The sequence below is a fragment of the Crocodylus siamensis genome, chromosome 3 (assembly GCF_052110815.1).
Source record: "Crocodylus siamensis isolate JL-2025a chromosome 3, ASM5211081v1, whole genome shotgun sequence".
Taxonomy (NCBI): domain Eukaryota; kingdom Metazoa; phylum Chordata; order Crocodylia; family Crocodylidae; genus Crocodylus; species Crocodylus siamensis.
Window position 1 is genome coordinate 229603921 of NC_143397.1, and position 20873 is coordinate 229624793.

At 46.0% G+C, this 20873-nt stretch overlaps 1 protein-coding gene across 1 annotated transcript in view; it reads right to left on the reverse strand.

Annotated features, from left to right (window-relative positions):
- The window catches only part of NUDCD1 (NudC domain containing 1), a 139982-nt gene that overhangs the window by 77346 nt on the left and 41763 nt on the right, over window positions 1-20873 (reverse strand). Inside the window, exons 4-5 of the mRNA XM_090040512.1 lie at window positions 11744-11927; window positions 718-903 (exon numbers count right to left, since the gene is read on the reverse strand). Of these exons, the coding sequence (XP_089896638.1) occupies window positions 718-903; window positions 11744-11927 (370 nt within the window). The remainder of the gene's footprint in view (window positions 1-717; window positions 904-11743; window positions 11928-20873) is intronic.

The window sequence follows — 20873 nt, forward strand, 5'->3', positions numbered from 1 at the left end:
TACGTAGTTGGGAGACAAAGGATATGAGCTTTCAGGGCTCATTTATTAAGTTTCTGTTGGCTCAAGGGAATTTCTCACTAAATCTTCTCTCATTTACTTTGACCATCATGCTCATCTCACCATCATGAATCTTCATGCTAGTTTTTCTGGGTAGTAGGCATTTAAGTCAGCAAATAATTGTTTTAATATATACATGCAAGTTTATTAAATTCACAAGCCTTTTACCTAATATTTTAACATAAAAGCATTGGCAACGCGTAGAGGGGTGCAGATGCACCCCAGAATGTGGCGGTGCACCCTCTGCGAGAAGGCACTGCTGACACTGCCGGTGGCACCTGTGGGCGGTCACCACTTGCCCCCCGCACCCCAACGGCGTCCACAGGTCATCCATGATTGCTTCTGGTCGCTGCCGACACTGCCAGTAGCATATGCAGGCCACCCCCCCACCCCAACGGCGTCCACAGGTCATCCATGATTGCTTCTGGTAGCTGCCGACACTGCCAGTAGCATATGCAGGCCACCCCGCCACCCCATGCTGCCGACAGCACAGTGGCTGCCTGCGGGAGCTCCCCATTTGCCACCACCAACAGCGCCGCCACTGCCTGAGGGAGTTCCCTCTGTCCCCCAGCCTCTGGGGGCATGCGGTGTCCATGCAAAGAAAGTTAGTTTTTTTTAGTTACAGGAGTTCTGAAAAAATGTCACTAGAACAAATGTTACCTTTCTTTTTATCTCCTATTTTCCCATCTTCGTTTTCTTCAGGTTGGCTCTCCTCATCCTGCAGAAATTTGAAGGGTTTGTAGGAAACAATCATCAGACCATCTCCATCTGGCTCTATTGCTGCATAATGAGGAACCGACTTTCCCTGGAGAACCCTACATTTGAAGGCTTCATATCTCTGATCACCTGTGTACAAAAAAAAAAAGAAATAAGGAAAAAACCCCAAGAAAACTAGGGTTTTTTAAAATTGGAGTGTGTGCATGTGTGCGCGCACGTACATTTGTGCAAAAAGCACATGCAATCACGTCACCCAATTCACCATATTCCAGCCTGGAAAAACAAAATTTGTCTTAGTCCTCCATATCAAATATCCTGTATATTCATCATACTCAGTTTTGATCTACTGCTCTTGCTAGGATTCAATTAAATCCTACCTCATATTGGCTGCTGGCATTGATCATTGTTGGAAATGGACTAATACTCTACTAGATGAACCATTGATTTCATGTAGCATTGCAATTATTTATTGTTTGTGTTTTAACAGTGTCTCAAGGCCCCAAACAGGAATTAGTGCTAGACTGTAATACTACAAGATCAGAACAAATGAAGATAGTTCTTGGCCTTAATATAAAACGGAGACAAGATCTGCAGAGGTACTAATGGAATGAAAGAACAATGCAACAGTAACAGTATATCACATTTGCTATACTAAGCAGCTATTCCTTTACCTTAACGTTTTTAGTAATGCACTATAAAATATATGTTGTTTTTTTCCCCATTACCACTTGGAAACTGGCTTTACCATTACTGGAAAACTGTTTGATTTTTTTTTTTTTTAGAAATTGATGTTTTCCTGCTTTTGCCAAATTTCAGTAAATTGTAATCGATATTAAGTCAGTCAGTTGTCCTTTCCAAGAAATATACAGTGAAACAATTTTCTGTAACAAAATTAAAATATTACCTTTCATAGGTTCAAAATTTATAGTTACCTCTGGCTAACATTAACTGCTGTATTTACTTCACTGGAAGACAAAGTTCTTCCCCCAAACACCACAGGTGAAAAATGAAGTTGATTAAATGTGGCCAACACTAAGCATGACTATAAAGTACATGACCCATATTGAGCAAACATGTTAGTACAACATCTGAGTAAGACATGTAGTAAGGCACATTGAGTCCAGTCCCCCACAGCACCAACTCTTTTTCAAGTCATAGTGAACCACTGCACTGCATACATTTCAACTTTCTGTTCACTCCCACAGCTGAGCAGTTCCTTTCTTTCCCATTTCAAATGATTTGTGTTCACCAGCCTTAAATGTCTTGGAAACATCATCAAATGGGGCCCCAAACAGTTCACCCAGAATTCCTCTGTTGCCCCCTCTCTCTGCTTGTCACATATGATTAGTGTGGCCCCATCTTGCATGAGGTGAAGATGACCAGGCTGCCCTATGCCTCATCTGCATATAAATTTTTGGAGGATCCCAAGAGTCATGTCAATAAAACTCAGTTCTGGTCAGCCAATTAGCACGTGGATCCTTTATGGAGGTATCTGGAATATACACGCATGCTGAGTTGTAAAGTCACCATGATCTGAAATACTGTTGACTCTGCTGGGGCCCAGCCCAATGAACTATATGGTAAATCATGAGCCTTTTGGCTTTGGATTAAAATCATTTTACTTTTTCTAAGTAGGTATAAAAGCATAAGTAATCTGTGGGTGGGAAAGAGGAGGCACAGGGAGCATATCCCCCCCCCCCCATATTTCTGCACCAAGAACAGGGCACAGGGCTGCAGCCATGGCCTAGCAGCAGTGGGGGTGGGGATGGAGATGGAGGTGGAGGTGGCAGTAGTGCAGAGTTCCCTTCTGTTCTAGGGAGAGCAGTGTCTGACAGGAAGAAGGGGAGATGAGGGAAAGGGGCAACCTGAATCCCAGATTTATTTTCCCTGTTGTAGCAGTGGGAAGAAGACAAACTCAAGACCAGCCTCAAATAATTACATACTATACATGGACAATTGTATCAAATGTTTTAAGTTTTCTAATGTATAGGCTGTAATTATTGGGGGCAGGGTATGGCTTTCTGTTCCCAGCCCAATTAGCTGCTTTGCTTTCTGCTTCCTGCCTTTCCTGCTGTTGGGCTGCCTATCCTGTCCTTGATCTGCTGCATGTCACACACAGAGGCTACTTGTGCCACTTGTGGCAGCCATGCTGCAGGATGGCCACCCCTAATACACAGTACAGTATCATACTTCAGCAGCCACTGAATTTTATAACTTCTCAATATAAAGGGGCAGCATAACAAATTCTCTAAATCTAGAAAGAAATAATTATTCTCCTATGAAAATACTGGTTAGTGGATTATGATTTCTTTGATTAAATGCTGCTGTACTTCAATAAGAGTATCATTTACTTTTTTTAATCCTCCCCAATTCCTTCTGCATTGCATCACTGCAATCTGCATGACATTACAAGAACAGATGACTCAACTTTAAAAGTAGAACAACTGATATAATCCTCTGAGTGAAAAAAAAGTAACAGAAAAAAAAGGTACCAACAGCACCATCAGTTTGGCCATGATGCCCAAAAGAAAGTGCGTATAATAAGACCAAATCAGCCTTGCTGCTGGAGCTTCTTTGTTTCCTGAGCTCTCTCTAAAGCATGCTCTGCTGCGACTGCAATTGATTTTAAGAACTGGGAAAGGAGCAAGGGGTGGAAAATTTTGGATATGCTTTGTGTTTTCTCTCCTCAGCATCCATTCTCTGTCACCATGTAAGAAAGGATACCAAGTTGGATGGATCTATGGTCTGACCCAGTAAATTGCAGTTCTTATATTCTAAATACTCTGAAAGAAGGGCACAGTTAAAAGTCACAACAAAACACAATTAAAGCAATACTCTGGTCCATATGTAAAGGATAGAGATACTCGTGGTTCACAAACCAGTCAGGGAGTAGCTTGAGAATACAGCTCAGAGGACAGAGATTTCAAACTTCCTAGAATCTGTGGTGTTTATAAATGATACATATCAGCTGATTACAGAAATGGCATGGGATAACTGCTTTCTGCCATCTAAGGAGAAATCTTAAATCAGAGCAGAAAATCTTGACCATGATTCTCAAGACAAGTTAATACAGACTCTGAAATGTAGGTTTTATATCTTCCATCTTGCTCTAATTTTCTACACTTTTTGTGCATGTTGGTTCTTTGGGTTTATGCAGGGTGTAAATTTAGCAGACACATCAGTTTGTAAAACTATGACATGTTTTGTTAAACCACGCCCAACAGCATCTCCTCAAGGAGCAAAAGGAAATATAAAATACAAACTACTCAGTCTAGTACAGACATGATCATTTTTTTCCGCCCAAGAAAACAAAACAGTTATTTACACTTTTAAGTAATCCAGATTTTAGAATCAGGGCCACAACATATATCTATAACAATGTGGGTCTTTTTAACCTTCCACACCTTTTGCTAAAATTTAAGCCTACTGAAAAATACTATAGGATCTTCTCTTTTTGTAATTTCATCTAAATTTCTTAAAGTTTTAAAGGCTTTAAACATATTACTGTATAAAAAACTCTGTATATAAAAGAGGTTGATTTTTAACATATTGCCTCTCAACAGCGGAAGCTTTCATTTCTTACATGCTTGAAGTGTCAAGCCTCTTGAGATGCATAGTTGCAAATATTATAAATCTTTCCCATTATAGGGGTGTCAGGAAGTTATTATGTAAACAGTAAAATGGTTAACACGCAATAGCTTTCTCCAAAGAGCTTTGTAAAAGGGATGGTAACAGTACAGAAAAACATACATTTATAGCAGCTTCAAGAGGCAAGGGGAGCTGTACCCAGGAATAAGCAGTAACTGTTATACAAGCATGATACTGTAGCAGTACAAAAACACTGAATTACTCCAACACAGACCCTGCATGCAGCATGAAGTTGGGGAGATTTTGCTATGCTGGGTTTATTACAAGAGCATGGCGAGGTAACAGCAGCTCCCCATGTTGAACCCTCCATAAATGTCTGTTCATACCCCAACTGAACAGACCACTGGTCATAGAATTTTGTCTGCTTCATTATTAATGGAAAAAAATGAAATTCAAAATAGTTCGTTGTGATCATTTTCCTTCTTTGTAATCATAGTTTCCCCTAAGTCATGGCACATGATTAAATAGCGGAAGGCAAATTCATATACTGGCTTCAAGAGCAACATCATCATTTTTCTCCTCAAGATATGTTAGTAATAAGTAATAATGTAAAATTATTTAATAGTCAGTAACCTGAAACACCCTTTTCTATTCTGCAGCCTGATCCAATAAAGCGTATGTATAAGAATGAAACAAAAGTGACAAATCAACATTATTGGCATTCATAAGGAATAAAAATAAGAGGAAGGAAGAGTGACAAACAAAGGGTATGCATGTCTACATGAAAAAAAAAAGACAAGGCTTGGGCAAGAAACATGAATGTGCTGAACAGCACATAGACAGCCTGACGTGTCCCAAAGGGCACACCTCACAATTAAATTACATTTTCTACTGCAAAATGTTCAACGTATAGTTTAAGTGATCATAACTTTGTTAAACATAAACCATCTCTGGAGATGGTGTGTCTGGCTTATCCTTGGAAAGTGTTTATTTCCATCAACAATCTCCCTGTGCTACAGAATTTTCTTTGTCACTGGTAATACACACTAAGCATCATAAATGCTTGTTGATAGGAAAAAAATACTTAAGACTACGGATTTCTTTAATTCAACCTCACATGGAACTTTTTTCTTCTTCAAAACATGCGCGTCCATCATTCTTTTTTTAAAAAAGAAAGTTAATTTTTTTATAATTGAATCATTTATTTGTTGACATTTTATGGACATTACTGTATAGACTGTAGTTTCAATTCTGGCTGTTCATCAATACAGTTCAAGAAAAGGAAAGGTTTACAACAAGAATTTTCTATCATCATCAGCAAACTGTTATTCAGGATTGCAGCACACATCCCAAGACAATTTACAATTTACTGTGGAGATGCTATCCATATCAAACTCCATGTCAACTGTGTTTTTTATCACTCCTAAACATATTCACTGAAGGAAATGTGTCAAGATTTCCCTTAGCAAAACAACAGGATTCTATGTAAGCACAATCTCCCTGTGCATTAAAAGGTACCAGGGTTGTCTATCAATCCTGTAAGCTTCAAATTCACAGAGGCATGAAGAAACATTTGCCAAATCAATGAAACATCCATTTAAAATCCCAAGAGTTCAGAGCCCATGCTTACTTTCTTATTCTTTTCTTTCAAGACAAGGGGAAAAAAAGAATGAAACAAAAGAAAAACAACAACTGGGCTGTGAAAGTCCACAGCTCTGAAGCAAACAAATCAGACTGAGCATTTTGACAGATACTGGAGTCACATGGACATACCTAGCACAAATACTAAAGGCTGCAACTTACAGGATGAGTTCCTATTAACTGGCAAAACAGCTGAATGAAAACTTCATCCATATATCTGAAAATATTCTATAATTTTTGTACAGCTATTAATACAGAGCATTTATCTTAATTTTATGCCATACATTAAAATCATCTTCTATTAGTGTATTATTAACTACTGTAAACTAAGTTAAAGGCATAAGGCAAGAAAACAAATACTAAAGTTGTCCAAAAACTTCACAGTGCCCAACTTCAGCCCTCAGAGCTACAAGTAGCTCATCTTTTTGTGGATGAAAGTTTCTAGTTCTGAAGCTAGCTTGCATCATTACTGCATACTGCCTGCACTATATAGACACACCCAGAGCACTGAGGCAATTTTGAACAGTTTGGCAACATGTGACCCACAGGCTGGATCCAGCCCACAGAGCAGTTGGGCAGCCAAGAGTAGTACCAGAGCCAAGCAGCTTTCAGCTGCATGCCCTGGGTCAGTTCCCTGGCTGGAAGGTGTACCTGCCCCAGAGCCAGAGAGCAGGCACTGGAAAGATGCGGCAGTAGTATGAGTGCAGTTCCCAGATGCCTGGCCCTGGTATGGACATAGGCAAAGGCCCCTGGCCTATGCTGGACTACAGCCAGGTTGTTCCAGACTGCAGCCTGTAAATGCTGCCAGTCGCTGATTTAGAAGACAGCCAGAACCTTACCTGTAGCACCACCATGCTAAGTTTCATAAGTACGGAGTAATATAGTGAGGCTATTTTCTGTTTTTGTGTCCACATACACTAGCCAATTCAGAAGACCTACTCTTTCTCCTAGTGGGCAGGGGTAGGGGCTAGAATTTAAAATGTTCAAAGATGTTTCTTTCTTATATGCTCAATTTGTAGATTACTGGAGGTATGAATGAAGAGGACAAGAGAGAAAAAATTGGTGCAAGGCATGGACAAATGTACATTTTATCTGCTTTAAAAAGGGAGGGGGAAATGCTGCTGTTTGGGAGCATGCCACAGCTGTTATAATCTAAGGCCGCATACAGACACTCAGTTTATCCTGGGACAGCACTAACTGTCACAGGAGAAATCACAATTGTACGGAACCATAAATGCTCAGGCTAATCCAGAGTAAAAGTGGCTGCTTCAGGAGAAAAATAACCTGGGAATAACCACGGTTAACACTGCCAGGAGAGTCCGCCAGCATCTCTCAACTCCAACCACCCCCACTGCCTCCCACCCAGGGAGACAGTATGATGCTTGCTGGACTCTGTTGCTCCAGTAGGGAGTAAGACAACCCCCCCTTAACCATGTCTACATTGTGCTTCAGAGAAACACAGACTGACCGCAGGCAGCCTGGGTCAGCCAATCAGGGCTGCCCTAAGCACTACTACCATCTGGCACCCAGCAAATAAGAGCACCTGCAGAGCATGCTGACTTATGTGTACCCAGGGCCCCTGCTCCCTCCCCAGCTGCAATGACATCATTGCATGCTCTCCACTCCTTCTGGGCCTCAGTATTTGAATGTTTGTACACACCGCTCTGGCTCAGTTTCTCTACCAGAAGAGAGGATCTGGGAGATTTCTTTAAAATGTGTGCACAGCTTAAGTGATTACCTTTGCATGACTCTAGCGATAAAGTTAGCTAAACATCCCCCATCTCTGTTCCTGAATAAAGTGGGGTTAAAGCCAGAGTGGTTTTGCTATCTTTGTATCGCTACAGAATCAGCAGACTTTAACAAGGGCATCACAACAGCTTGGACTAGTATCCTTAGAGACAGATATAACAATTGTATCAATATCAATCAGTAGAGAGGAACATAAAAAGATGAAGGTAAAACTGAAACAGCATTAACAACTGGCACTCATTTATTTTAATGCTTGTTTAGCAATGGATTGTTAATCATACTGCCATGTCACACATGCCCATGGATCGTGCTTCAAGGAAAAGCTAACATGACTGTGTGCTGCAGAGTAACTTGGGTGGGTGTACAGGTTCCCAAATTGTATTTAACTCAGTGAATCTGAGCTCCATGGGAGACCAACCAGCATGATATGGAAAGCAGCACAGAAGTTGAAGGGAGGCAACCCTCCAAATCTGCACTTAATTCCCTTATTTCATAGGTACCCGATAGCCTGCTAATGGGGAGATTACCAACAGAAATCCTTGCACAAAGCCTGGTTATTCCGAATAAAGTTAAGTTTACTGGAGGAAGCCTCTATTTCAGCTTAGTCCTTGACCTCATTTTCAAAGATGGTTGCTAGGATGTCTTGTTGCATCCTCTACAAGTATAAACATGTTTTTTAAAATGACTAATGGAGATAGCTGAGGGACTCTCAATAATTAGTAAGGAATAAAACATAGAATGTTCCAAAGCACAATATGGTAAAACTGCATAAACAGGTTGTTTAAAACACAAACATATTACCTTAAAGGTCATTACCTTAAAGGTCAGCACTACTTGCCAATACTGGTGTGACAGCAAGGAAGTGCAGCGTTAACACTAGTGGAGTTTTTAGCATCATGCTGAAATTGCTCTTTACGAGTGGATGATTTTTTATGTGCAAAAATCCATCAACCAAAAGGAGTATTTCAGTTATAATTACACAAGATGGAGAACAGAATCTAAAACTGCATTTTTAAAATGTTGTTCTCTGGAAAACTTATAAAACAGGAGAGAAACATAAACAAAAGAAGCCATTATCTGGAAAGCTATCAAGAAAAATAGTTACCAATATAAAGGCCCCTAGCAGACATTAATATAATTGCACAACTGGGATCTGAGAAATTTTATGCCTGGTCCCTAAAAAATGTGTGCGTCTGTCAATGCCACACACGTAGCAGGATGTGCAATTTTTGAGAACAGAGATCAAGTTTCTCAGTCTCCATCAGCATAACTGATGGTACAGGCCTGGGATGAGGGACCTATACTCCCTCATGCCAGTTTCCCAGCACCCAGACTTTCAAAGGGTGTTACAGAAAGTGCAGTAAGGGGGAAGCAAAAACCCTGAAGTATAATCTACTAGAACAATGCACGTGAGGGCCAATTTTCAATGAAAAAATATCAGTAGACTTAACAAGCTTTACATCCTAGCTTTAAAATAGGTCAACCAAGCTAAAATAATTTCAGCATAAAAAGGAACTACAAAAAGTCATTTTCATGCAGTCATGTTACAGCCTCATCCAGAAGAAGGTCAGGTGAGAAAGGGAAGTTTGCCTAGCCCTCTACTTCAATCTGCAAACTGTCAAATCCTTTCAGACCTTCCCACGGCCCACAATTATGCTGTTGAAAGGGGGTTTAGCTACAGGTTAGTACATTTTTCCTGACGTGCCCAACTAATATTAATGGGGTTACTCATCTCACTCTTAAAATGTAAAAACAATCAATTTAGCTCCAAAAGGAAGTTTGCTTCATAAAAGCTGAATCACAAAGAACGCCACAATATCTGAACACTCTTTCTTTAACTGATCTGCACGCCATTTACTGTGTTCTAAAACAGAAGTCATGAAGGCAAAAGCCTCCAAAATAAGAACATTTATAGACATCAAAGGTATGTTCAGTAATCTAGCAGCACTTGTATATGTGATGGGGGTTTAGTTCTCAGGGTTTTATTCTATGGTCCCTAAATTGAAACAGTGGGTTTTTACCATTTCAAATTTTCTGTTGTTATGGCAAGAGGCCCAAACCTTTTTTTTTTTTTTTTTGGTCAGAGCCAGAGCCTGAGTGGCCCCTGGTCCTTCCCTCCCTAGGGCTGCCCAGGTGGGCTGCTAGTGGGTCAGGTGCTGCCATAGCTCAGAGGTAGCACCTGGCCTGCTAGCAGCCCGCCTGGGTGGCCCCGGGAGGTGCTGCTGCTGGAGGAAAGGAGGCCACTCAGGGGCTGCTTGGCCTGCCAGCAGCTCTCCTCCCAGCCGCAGGAGAGGAGGGCCAGCTCTGCAGAAAAAGAGAAGGATCAGACCTCTCACCACTTGTGAAAGTAAAAGCAGCGAGGGGCCCAATCATTTTCTGCGGGGCCTGCCTACCTTTCCCATGGCCAGGGGCAAGCTGACAGCTGCAACATATCTGGATGTAGTTTATAGTTAGCAACAATGCAAACTCATTAAAAAACCCCAAAACTGGCTCATGTGTGATGCCATTAAGTCATGCAAATTACATTTTTGTCACATGTACAAGCATCCTAACTGCCCTAGAAGTATTATATACAGTACTAGCTAACTGCCCGTGAACAAATGATGGGGGGGGTGGGGAAGGCAGATGGGAATGGCGCTCCATGCCCCCTCCCATGCAGACCCACTCCCCTTTCCCTTCCTGCTCCTTGGGGTCCTGGCCTGCCCCCTTGCTCCCAGCCACTGCGGCGGGGGGGAGGGGAGGAGCGGGCCCCAGGCCTGATGCAGGGGAGGACTGGGCCCAAGGGTGGGTAGAAGCTGCTCTGCCACAGCGGGGAAAGGGGGAGCAGCAGGTCCAGGTCAACCTGGTGGTGGCGGGGGGGCGCAGGAGTGGGCCCAGGTCCAAGCGGGTGGAGGAGGCCTGCTCCTCCCCTCCTTCTGCTGCTGCCGGATCAGGCTGGGTCCGTTGCTCCGCCCCGCCCCACCCCCACCGCGGTGGGCTGGCCCCAGGCTCATTTTTCCCCCCCAACTTTTACAGTCAGGCCCAGGCCCACTCCTTCCCTCCTCCCATCGCCACAGCATGCCCGCTCCTCCTCCCACCACCGTCGCATCAGCCCGCGGCAGCCCTGTAGGAGGTGACAATGGAAGGGGGGAGGGGCAGGCCTCCCCGCTCCATCCCCTGTGTTCCCATCATCATGGCGCCGTGCCACCACCTTGTGTCCAAACGCTTATTCGCACTCTGATTGGCCGTTTCAGTCAGCCAATCAGAGCACGAATAAAGCGTTATAGACAGATAGAAAGATTAAGGCTTTCAGAACATTAGAATATTGTGGCAACTGATCTTAAACAGAAATGGAGCAGCTGATAAAAAAAAGAAAGGAAAAAAAAAAAAAAATCAGTATTTTTGACACCCCAGAGGCCAAAGGAGCTCAGAGGGCCTCTCAGTGGTTTCTGGCCTATTTCAGGTTGAAGACAACAAAGGCAGAGAAGAAAGACGGAGACAAAAGAAAACAGAGCAAGACAAAGAAAAAAAACACAAAAGGTAAAAGTTAGCAGTTATAGATTCTAGTGATGAGCTGAGAACAATCAAATTCCTAAAACACTGAAGAATGTGCTCACGGTGGAGGTAAAGAAAACTAAGAAATTTGTACAGCAAAGAAGTCTACATGTCACTTATGTAATTTTAACTTCACTGTTGCACAAACTTTAATGGGCACCTATATAGGTATGGAAGTTATAATCTACGAAAAATAAAAAAAGGTTAATTATTTTTCAGTAAAACTGACTATTCAGGCAAACAAGACCTTAAAAACAAGCTGGCTAGATGGCATGTGCAGGAGCCACAAAGGGATTCATATCAAAATCTTCATATCAAAGAGGACAAACATTTGAATTGAAGTTTTTCAAAACTATTAAAATAACTAGTGTTGTGAAATAAGTTGTGATAAGAAGGATTTGTTCAAGCTTTTTACATCATCTGCCTATATAATACAGTACCAAGATAAAATACTTACCAACTTTATTTTTCTCTGTGACTGTAACCCACTCCAAGGAAACATGGAAGCCACTTCCTTCTGTATCCAGTTCATCTTTTTCTACTCTAAGCAGAAGCACATCTACTGAATGTACATCATTTTTTACAAAGGAAACACTATGGACTATTATGAAAGGACATCCGAGCTCTTCATTGAACATGATCTATAAAAGAGAAGGGGGGAAAAGGATTTTACGTTAGCAATTTTGCAGCCCACCATAAAAAGGAATGTAAGAATTGATTGGAGGAGACTTCAGTTTGAATCAATTGGTGCCTTTCACTCTTTGGCTGGCTCCTGCTACTTACCATTCTGACTTCTGTTTTGATAATTATCTGTATTATGACAGCAGCAAAATAGTCTCACCTCTGCAAAGTCTCAAGTATACATTTTAGTTTTTCTGGGGCTTAGGCAAACTGAGGGTTGGTCACCGGAAGATACACTGGACCATCTACTTCCAAGCCTTCCCTTTCAGCATGAAACAATCTTCTTAGTTCCAGGCATCCCAAAATGACCTGGTCTCTGCCTTTTAAGCTCCTGTTTCAGATCCTAACATCTGGCTGCGTGTTGTTGATTAAACCCTCAGCCTCCAAAGTGCCTAGGCAGGGCTACAAGATTGTCCATAATGAGCAGAGCATTAATTCTGCAAGCATTACAGATGACATGTCAGCAGAGTGTCTGAAATAATTAACTTATCCAGCCAGGCAAATGGATAAAAAAAAATATACATACAACTTAGACCAACAGGAAATCACTTGTTAGAAGTCTTAGTTTTAAATGTCAGACTATTGGTGAACAACCAGAACTGCATATGAAGTACGTACATTGGTGTCATGCTGTAACCTAAATTATACTGATGATAATTAGTGAATCATATAACCTTCTGCAGTTCATATACTTCTAGAGACTAATTGGATTCTTATGCTAAACATTTTTAACGAAACTGTTAGGAAACTTGTGACCATGAGGTAAGGAAAGGACAAGTAAGTAATAAGGAAACATCTCAGGCCAATGAGGAAAAGGGTTAAGTAGTGCTCTGTTCATTTCTACCAGAATATATTTTATCTGACTGACAACTTCCAGGATTACTGAAGGACTGGTTTAGGGTGGTTTCTGAGCTCCTAGACAGACAAAGAACAGAAATTAACCAATCACAAGTTGTCTGTTAGTGTTAAGTGCCCATATATATGAACCAATCAGAGAGGTTAGGAGAGAACAGGGGTAGCCCTAGAAAGGTCCTTTTGCCCATGTGACTATTTTATGCATCTGTGGCAGAATGGCACCTTGGTCTCTCCCCAAAAACTCTGCTATGTAGTAAGTTGGTTAACATGGTCCCTGCAGAGGGCACATGCCCCATCTCTTTTAGGTAACCCTGAGTTAGATATTTTCCTGAGGGAAATGGGAAACCTGCTCCCTCTGCCTACCTGACTGGTATCACATACCTGGGTGGGGGGCTTAGGCTCCCTATTGCTCTAAGAAATGCCAGTCTACCCGGCAGCCAGTGATGAATTTCAAATTGGTTGGCTGGTAGCTAACAGGTGCTAGCCTCCATTGGACCAGGTAAATGAGGTCATAAGGTCTATATAAGTTAAGGACTGTCCAGGAGGAAGGGAGTTAGCCATGAAGAAAACTTAGAGAGAAGTGGGACCATCTGCACCTTGCTCTCTCTTGAAACTCACGATCAAGGAACTGCCTGCCTCCAGAGGGACTCTCCACCTGCCTCTGGATGATACTCATGAGTAAGCTACTTGAGATCTAACTAGATATATAGCTTGCAGTAACTCAGATGCATGATCAAGAGCTACACAGCCACCCTGTTTGCTCTATGGGATTTCTTTGGGTGGGCAATTATTTTGGGTGGAGGGCCACTTACAGAGTTTTGGCAAGCCATTGAGGGCTGCATGACAGGGACAGATAAATATTGTTTGTTTTAATTTTGGAGGGGGGGGGGGCCCACAGGCTGGAGAGAATGGCCTGGAGGGCTGCATTCAGCCCCTGGGCTGTGCCCACCCCTGCTCTACCCTGTACCCTATTCCAAACCTACTCCTTGTAACCAATTAAGTTCTTTTTTGTACCCAGTATGGGAGACTTTTTGGGAGTGGGTCTAGATTATGCCCTGGGGTCCCCTTGGTTCCGCTAAGGGAGACCACTATTTGGGGTGCTTCCTCAGTCTGAAGCACCCCAAGTTGTTGGAGTGGGTCAAGTACCCTCAAGGACTACTAGGTCTGTGTTTCCCAGGGGGCACAGGGCCAGGATCAGTCCAGACCCTGGGTGCCAGCAGCATTACCCCAGGTTAGCAGGTGTGCTCCAGGAAGGGGGTCAGCCAAATGTGAGGCACTCCCAGGGAGGCACTTCAAACCTGGAAGATGGTCAGGTGCAGGAAGGTGGATGGCTCAGTGTAGGAGCACCCCCTACTGGCCCTCCACAGCATCATTTCTCCCCTAGTAAGCAGAAAGATAAAAGAATCTGTGCTCTACTGTGAGAGTGCATACAGGCATTGGGATATAGGCCTATCTTGTGCTTTGTGGGTAATCAGAAGTCAAGCTGTAGACCCATCTCCAGCCCTGTCCTACTAACCAACCTAGAAATATACCTGAAAGCCAGATCTCAACTTCCCAGGATATGTACTGTTTAGTCATTTATATCTTCTCTGTATTTCATTATTAAATTTGCTGTTCAAAATTTAGATATTCTTATATTTGGATTTAATTTTGGTGGAACTGGTTCTTCAAGCCTTTTTTTCTTGGTTCTCAGAATATTTCTGAGGATCAACAACATAGACAAGTCAGCTGATTAATAGCCTTACTTTTGTTTTGCTGGTAAAAACATTAATATGGAAGCTGGAAACATTTACATGGATGTTCATGAAGCAATTGGAGGGACAGTGACAAGCATCTGGGTTGATGTGCTACGGTAAGATACTGAATGTTTCTTGGACACAGAAGGATCCAACAAACTAGCGTTCAAATCAGTAAGACTGGAATGAAGCCTGAATTGATGCAAACTGTAAAACGGTGGGAGGAAGGGACCTAGCCACCTGGGAGCAGGCTAAGTGGGCCAAGGAGGGTCACACCCCACCCTGGCTCCTACTTTGCCCAGCCCCACAGGGAGCCACACGACTGGAGCCTTGCAAACAGGCTGCAAAACAGGTGTGCTCCTGGGCCCGGCACGTGAGTTAGCATGGGAGTTTGCGCAGGAGGGTCCGAGGCCCTGCCAGTGAAACCCCTAGGGAAGCCAGTCCCAGCCGTAGCCAGCCAAACAGCAGCATGACACGGATGGGGATGTGCTGCACCCCTTGGGTCCCCTCAGGGCCTGTGGTCTTCCCCTCTGGCACCTCAGAGACTGCCACCCAGATGGAGCCCATGGTTCTGGGCTCCATGCAGATGGAGCCTCTGGCTCTCGGCTGTGGGGGCTGCCTTTCATTTTTTCAGGCTCTGGGGCCCAGGAGCATGGCCACCTCCCCTTGTGAGGTCTGCTCCCTACTGGGGTCTCTGGCGCACCAGCTGGAGGAGCTCCACACTGCAGTCCAGAGACTGTCATCAGGGACTGTGAGCAAGACACAGACTCCTACTGCCAGGTCCTTCTACCCCAGGAGGCGGAGAGCAGATCAGTCTCCTTCCAGGACAAAGGAGGACTCAGGGACCTCCTTTACTGCCCAGCCCAGGGGTTGGCCCAAGGTGGTCAAGGGCCCTAAGGCCCGCCACACCAAGGCCCCCCCACCGCTGGAGCTTTGAAACAAGTACGAACCTCTTGCAGCCCCAGCAGAGCCTGCTGAGCTGCCAGCTCCCGCAGGCAACACAGGCGCTACTGTAGCTACCGACCCTGCTCTCCCCAAGACAAAACGCGAAGTGTTTGTCATGGGAGACTCCACCCTGAGGGGGACTGAATGGGGTAATCTGCTACCCCGACCCCTTAACCTGGGAAGATTGCTGTGTCCCAGGAGCCAGAATCCAAAACATTGCAGAGAAGATCCCTAAGCTCCTCCAGCCCACTGATCACTACCCTATACTCCTCATCAATGTGGGCACCAATGACATGGCTCGGAGCACTCCAGCTGGGTCATGAGGCGCTACAGGAATATGGGAGCAGGACTTAAGGTACTGGGGGTGCAGGTGATGTTTTCTTCCATCCTCCCAGTCTCGGGCTACGGACTGAGGAAGGAGAGGAGGATCCAGGTAGTCAACCAAAGATTGTGGAGCTGGTGTCATCAGGAAGGCTTTGGCTTCCATGACCACAGCCTGCTGTTTGGTGAGAGACGCAGCGAGCTACTGGGAAGGGACGGCCTCCACCTCTCTCCGCTGGGGAAGAGGCTCTTCGCAGCCAGACTGGCTGACCTGCTGCATCAGGCTTTAAATTAAGCCCGCTGGGGGATGGGGGGACTACTGCCACTGCTGACCCACTGAGTGGCCCTTACAAACCCAGCGGGCCAAGGCATTTAAGGGATCCCACCCATGCCCCAGCCCTGGAACAAACTGTAGGCAAGGCAAGGGCCTCCAAGGGGACACTTGCGTGCCTATACACAAATGCCAGGAGCTTGGGGAATAAACAGGGGAACTTGTCGTCCTGCTAAATGCAAATAACTATGATGCCATAGGGATAACGGAGACCTGGTGGGATTCCAGCCATGACTGGGCCACAGGTATAGGAGGGATCGAGTGGACAAAAGGGGCAGAGGTGTAGCTCTCCCTGTCAAGGAAAGCTACGCGTCCCTGCAAGCCAACATTGGCACCCATGGTGGACAACTTGTGACCCTCTGGGTTAAAATCCACGGGGAACATGGCACAGGGGATACTATGGCGGGAGCCTACTACAGACCCTCTACCCAGGGTCAAGACCTTGACCAGGAACTTGCTAGGAAATTGGCCGAGGCAGCGCGCTCCTGGTGTATGGTTGTAATGGGAGACTTCAACTACCCAGACATCTCGTGGGAAGAGCACTCAGCCAAATCCAAGGAGTTGCAAAGCTCTCTCATGTGTGAATGACCTCTATCTGATGCAGGAAGTCTACAGGCTGACAAGAGGTAAAACGCTGCTTGACCTCGTACTGGCCATCAGGGATGACATAATCAGTGACCTAATGATTGAAGGGAAGCTGGGTGACAGTGACCACGAGCTGATCACCTTCACCATCTGTCATAAAGCTGACAAGTCGGTCAGTGATACAGAAGTCTTCCATTTCAGGAAAGCTGACTTTGACAAGCTCAGGAGGCTGGTCAATAAGGCCCTAAAGGGCCACAACCCAAAGGGGAAGAAGTTCAGGATGAGTGGTTGCTCCTCAACAGAGCAATCCTGGATGCACAAGCAAAGTCCATCCCGTTTCAGGAGCAAAGGCAGCAAAAGGGCACAACAGCCCCCTTGGCTCTCTAGGGAACTGGCGGACCTCCTGCATCTTAAAAGGAAGACCTACAAAGGATGGAGGACTGGAACCACCACCGAGGAGGAATACATTGCTCTGGTCCAGACCTGCAGAGAGCAAACCAGGAAAGCCAAGGCTGTGATGGAACTCCAGCTAGCTACAAGTATCGAGGACAATAAAAAGTCCTTTTTTAGATATGTGGGGAGCCGGAGGAAAAGCAATGGCATCATTGGACCCCTGCTAAACCAGATCGGACAACTGACAACTGATGCCCATGAAAAAGTGACCTTGCTAAATGGGTACTTTGTGTCAGTTTTTCCACCAGTCCCATGGGACACCCCGCTCACTGTGGGTCAGGGAGGCCCGGGTAAGGGAGATTCCTTGCCTTCCATCAAAGCTGACCTCATGAAGGAACACCTTGACAGGCTGGATACTTTCAAGTCAGCCAGCCCCGACAGTTTATACCCAAGGGTACTCAAGGAGCTGGCAAGCATCATAGCTCAGCCCCTGGCATGGATATTTAAACAATTCTTCACCTCTGTTTTCTTGTGCATGGACCAGGACTTCCCCACCTGACGGACGGACTCAAGGGGAACGCCTCCAGACCTCAGGCTGGGGAGAACCGGGTTAGAGAGCTTCTGGAGGGGCTGGACGTGTTCAAATCAGTGGGTCCAGGTGCTCTCCACCTCAGGGTGTTGAGGGAACTAGCAGGGGTTATTGCAGAGCCCTTGGCACAGCCTTGTGAACGCTCGTGGTGCTCGGGCCAGCTCCCACATGATTGGTCATGGTCCCCATCTTTAAAAAAAGGGAGGAGGGAGAACCCAGACAACTACAGGCCCGTCAGTCTTACCTCAATCCTAGGGAAACTTTTTGAGAAGATCAACATGGAGCACATCTATGATGGGCCGGCTTCAGGGATGATGATCAAGGGCAGCTAGCATGGTTTCATTAGGGGCAGGTCCTGTCAGACAAACCTGACTGCCTTTTATGATCAGGTCACAAAAGCATTGGATGCAGGTGTCGCTGTGGATGTAGTCTTTCTGGACTTCAGCAAGGCCTTTGAAAGATTGGGTGACTGTGGCACTGATGCCTACACAGTCAGATGGATTGCAGATTGGCTGAAGGGTCGTACTCAGAGGGTGGTGGTGGACGGGTCATATTCGACCTGGGGAGAAGTGGGCAGTGGAGTCCCCCAGGGCTTGGTCCTTGGGCCCGTGCTGTTCAGTTTCTTTATCAGCAATTTAGACGACGGGGTGAAAAGCAACCTGTTTAAATTTGCTGATGGTACCAACATTTGGGTTGATGTGAGCACGCTAGAATGGAGGGAAAGACTGCAGCAAGACCTGGATAGGTTACAGGGGTGGGCTAACAAAAACAGGATGCATTTCAATACTGACAAGTGCAGGGTCCTGCATTTGGGCAGTAGTACCCAGCAGCACACTTATAAGATAGGAAACCCCCTTCTTGAGAGTACGGAGGCAGGAAGGGATCTTGGAGTCATTACTGACTCCAAGATGAACATGGGCTGACAATGCGAGGTCACGGTTGGCAGGGTTAACTGGACCTTGTCTTGCATCCACAGGTGCATCTCAAGTAGGGCCAAGGAGGTGATCCTCCCCCTCTACGCGACACTGGTCAGGCCACAGCTGGAGTACTGCATCCAGTTCTGTGTGCCCCACTTGGGTGAGGGAGATGGGCGCACAGGCGGTCTTCTCTTCCATCCTGCCAGTGAGCGGTCGAGGCAGACGTCACGAGATGTGCATAGCGGAGACCAACTGGAGGCTACAGGAATGGTGCTTCGAGGCGGGCTTTGGCTTCCTCAGCCATGACCGGCACATCGTGATGAGAGACATGCTGGGATGGGATGGGCTCCACCTTTCCCCTAAAGGTAAGCGTGTGTTCTCTTCCAGGTTGGTGAACCTCCTTCGGCAGGCTTTAAACTAGGCTCGTCGGGGGAGGGGGAAGATGAGGGCGGAGGAGACGATGAACTACCAGGCCCAGCAACAGCCAGCGAGCCCAGACCAATGGTCAAAAGGGAGAAACAGGTAAGCGATGGGGGACGGGGCATTGCTGAGACTAGGGGGTCAGTGGGCACAACCGTTGGAGGCCTCAAATGCCTCTACACGAATGCTCGAAGTATGGGGAAGAAGCAGGAGGAACTCGCCCTCCTCCTAGCTGTCACCAGCCCTGACATAGTAGGGATCACAGAAACGTGGTGGGACTCATCGCATGACTGGGCGGTGAGTGTCAAGGGCTATAGGCTATACAGGAAGGACAGGATAGGAAGGAAAGGTGGAGGAGTAGCACTCTACATCAAGGAGGAATATACTTCCTCGTTAATTAGCAAGGGGGTAGAGGGGGGGCACTCTGAGGTGCTCTGGGTTAGAGTAAAAGGCAGTCCAGGGGAGAGAGACTTAACGGTGGGAGTCTACTATAGACCTCCCAACCAGGGAGAAGAGCTCGACCAGGAATTCTTAGGTCAGCTTACAGAGGCAGTGAGGGCTAAGGATGTGGTCATCATGGGGGACCTGAACTTCCCAGACATCTGCTGGGAGGAGCAGTCAGCCAAGTCTGATCGCTCACGTCGGTTCTTAGCCAGAGTGCAGGACCTCCATCTAACCCAGGAGGTGCACAGTCCCACCAGGGGAGACGCCTTGTTGGACCTGGTGCTGGCCACGGGTGATGACCTGGTGAGAGGGCTGCGGGTGATGGGCCACCTGGGAGACAGTGATCATCGCTTGCTGGAATTCACCATCCAGCGTAAGGTGGCAAAGGGCTGCAGCAAGGCAACAGCCCTAGACTTTAGGGGGGCTGACTTCAACAAGCTAAGGAGGATCGTTGGGGAAGCGCTGAGGACCCAGTGGGGAAGGGAATCAGATGTCGAAGGTGAGTGGTTGCTCCTTAAGGAGACGATCCTCCATGCCCAAAGGGAGGTAATCCCAACAAGGGTCAAAGGGAGCAGGAGGGCACATAAACCCCCATGGCTCACTAAGAGCATCCGGGAATGTCTCCTTGCTAAAAGGGAGGCATATACCCAATGGAGAGATGGGGTCATCACCAAGAAGGACTATGTTACAGTCGCCCGAGGATGTAGGGGGGCAGTCAGGAGGGCCAAGGCAGAGTTGGAGATAGGACTAGCTTCCCGGATTAAGGACAATAAGAAGTCCTTCTTCAAATACATAGGGGGTAAAAAGAGGGTCCCGGGTAATGTGGGGCCCCTGCAGGACACGATGGGCAACTTAGTCATCACGCCAGATGACAAAGCTAACATATTTAACGATTTCTTTGCCTCTGTCTTCCTAAGTAGGGACCAGTTCAGCCACCTCCCTGCTGGGCCCCCCTCGGGCCCCAAGAGAGACACGCCTGGGCCAGGGGTTAGCGAGGAGTTAGTTAGGGTACTTCTGGAGAGGCTGGACATGTTCAAGTCTGCTGGTCCGGACGATCTTCACCCTAGGGTTCTACAGGAACTGGCCGAGGTCATTGCGGGACCCCTGGCGCGGCTCTATGAGCACTCGTGGTGCTCTGGCGAGGTGCCGGAGGACTGGAAGAGGGCCAATGTGGTCCCTATCTTCAAAAAGGGAAAAAAAGAGGACCCGGGAAATTACAGGCCAGTTAGTCTTACCTCAATCCCGGGTAAGCTCTTTGAAAAAATTATCCTGGCACACATCCAGGAGGGCCTTGCGGGGGAACGCATGCTTAGGGGCAACCAACATGGGTTCATCAGTGGCAGGTCTTGTCAGACCAACCTGGTGGCCTT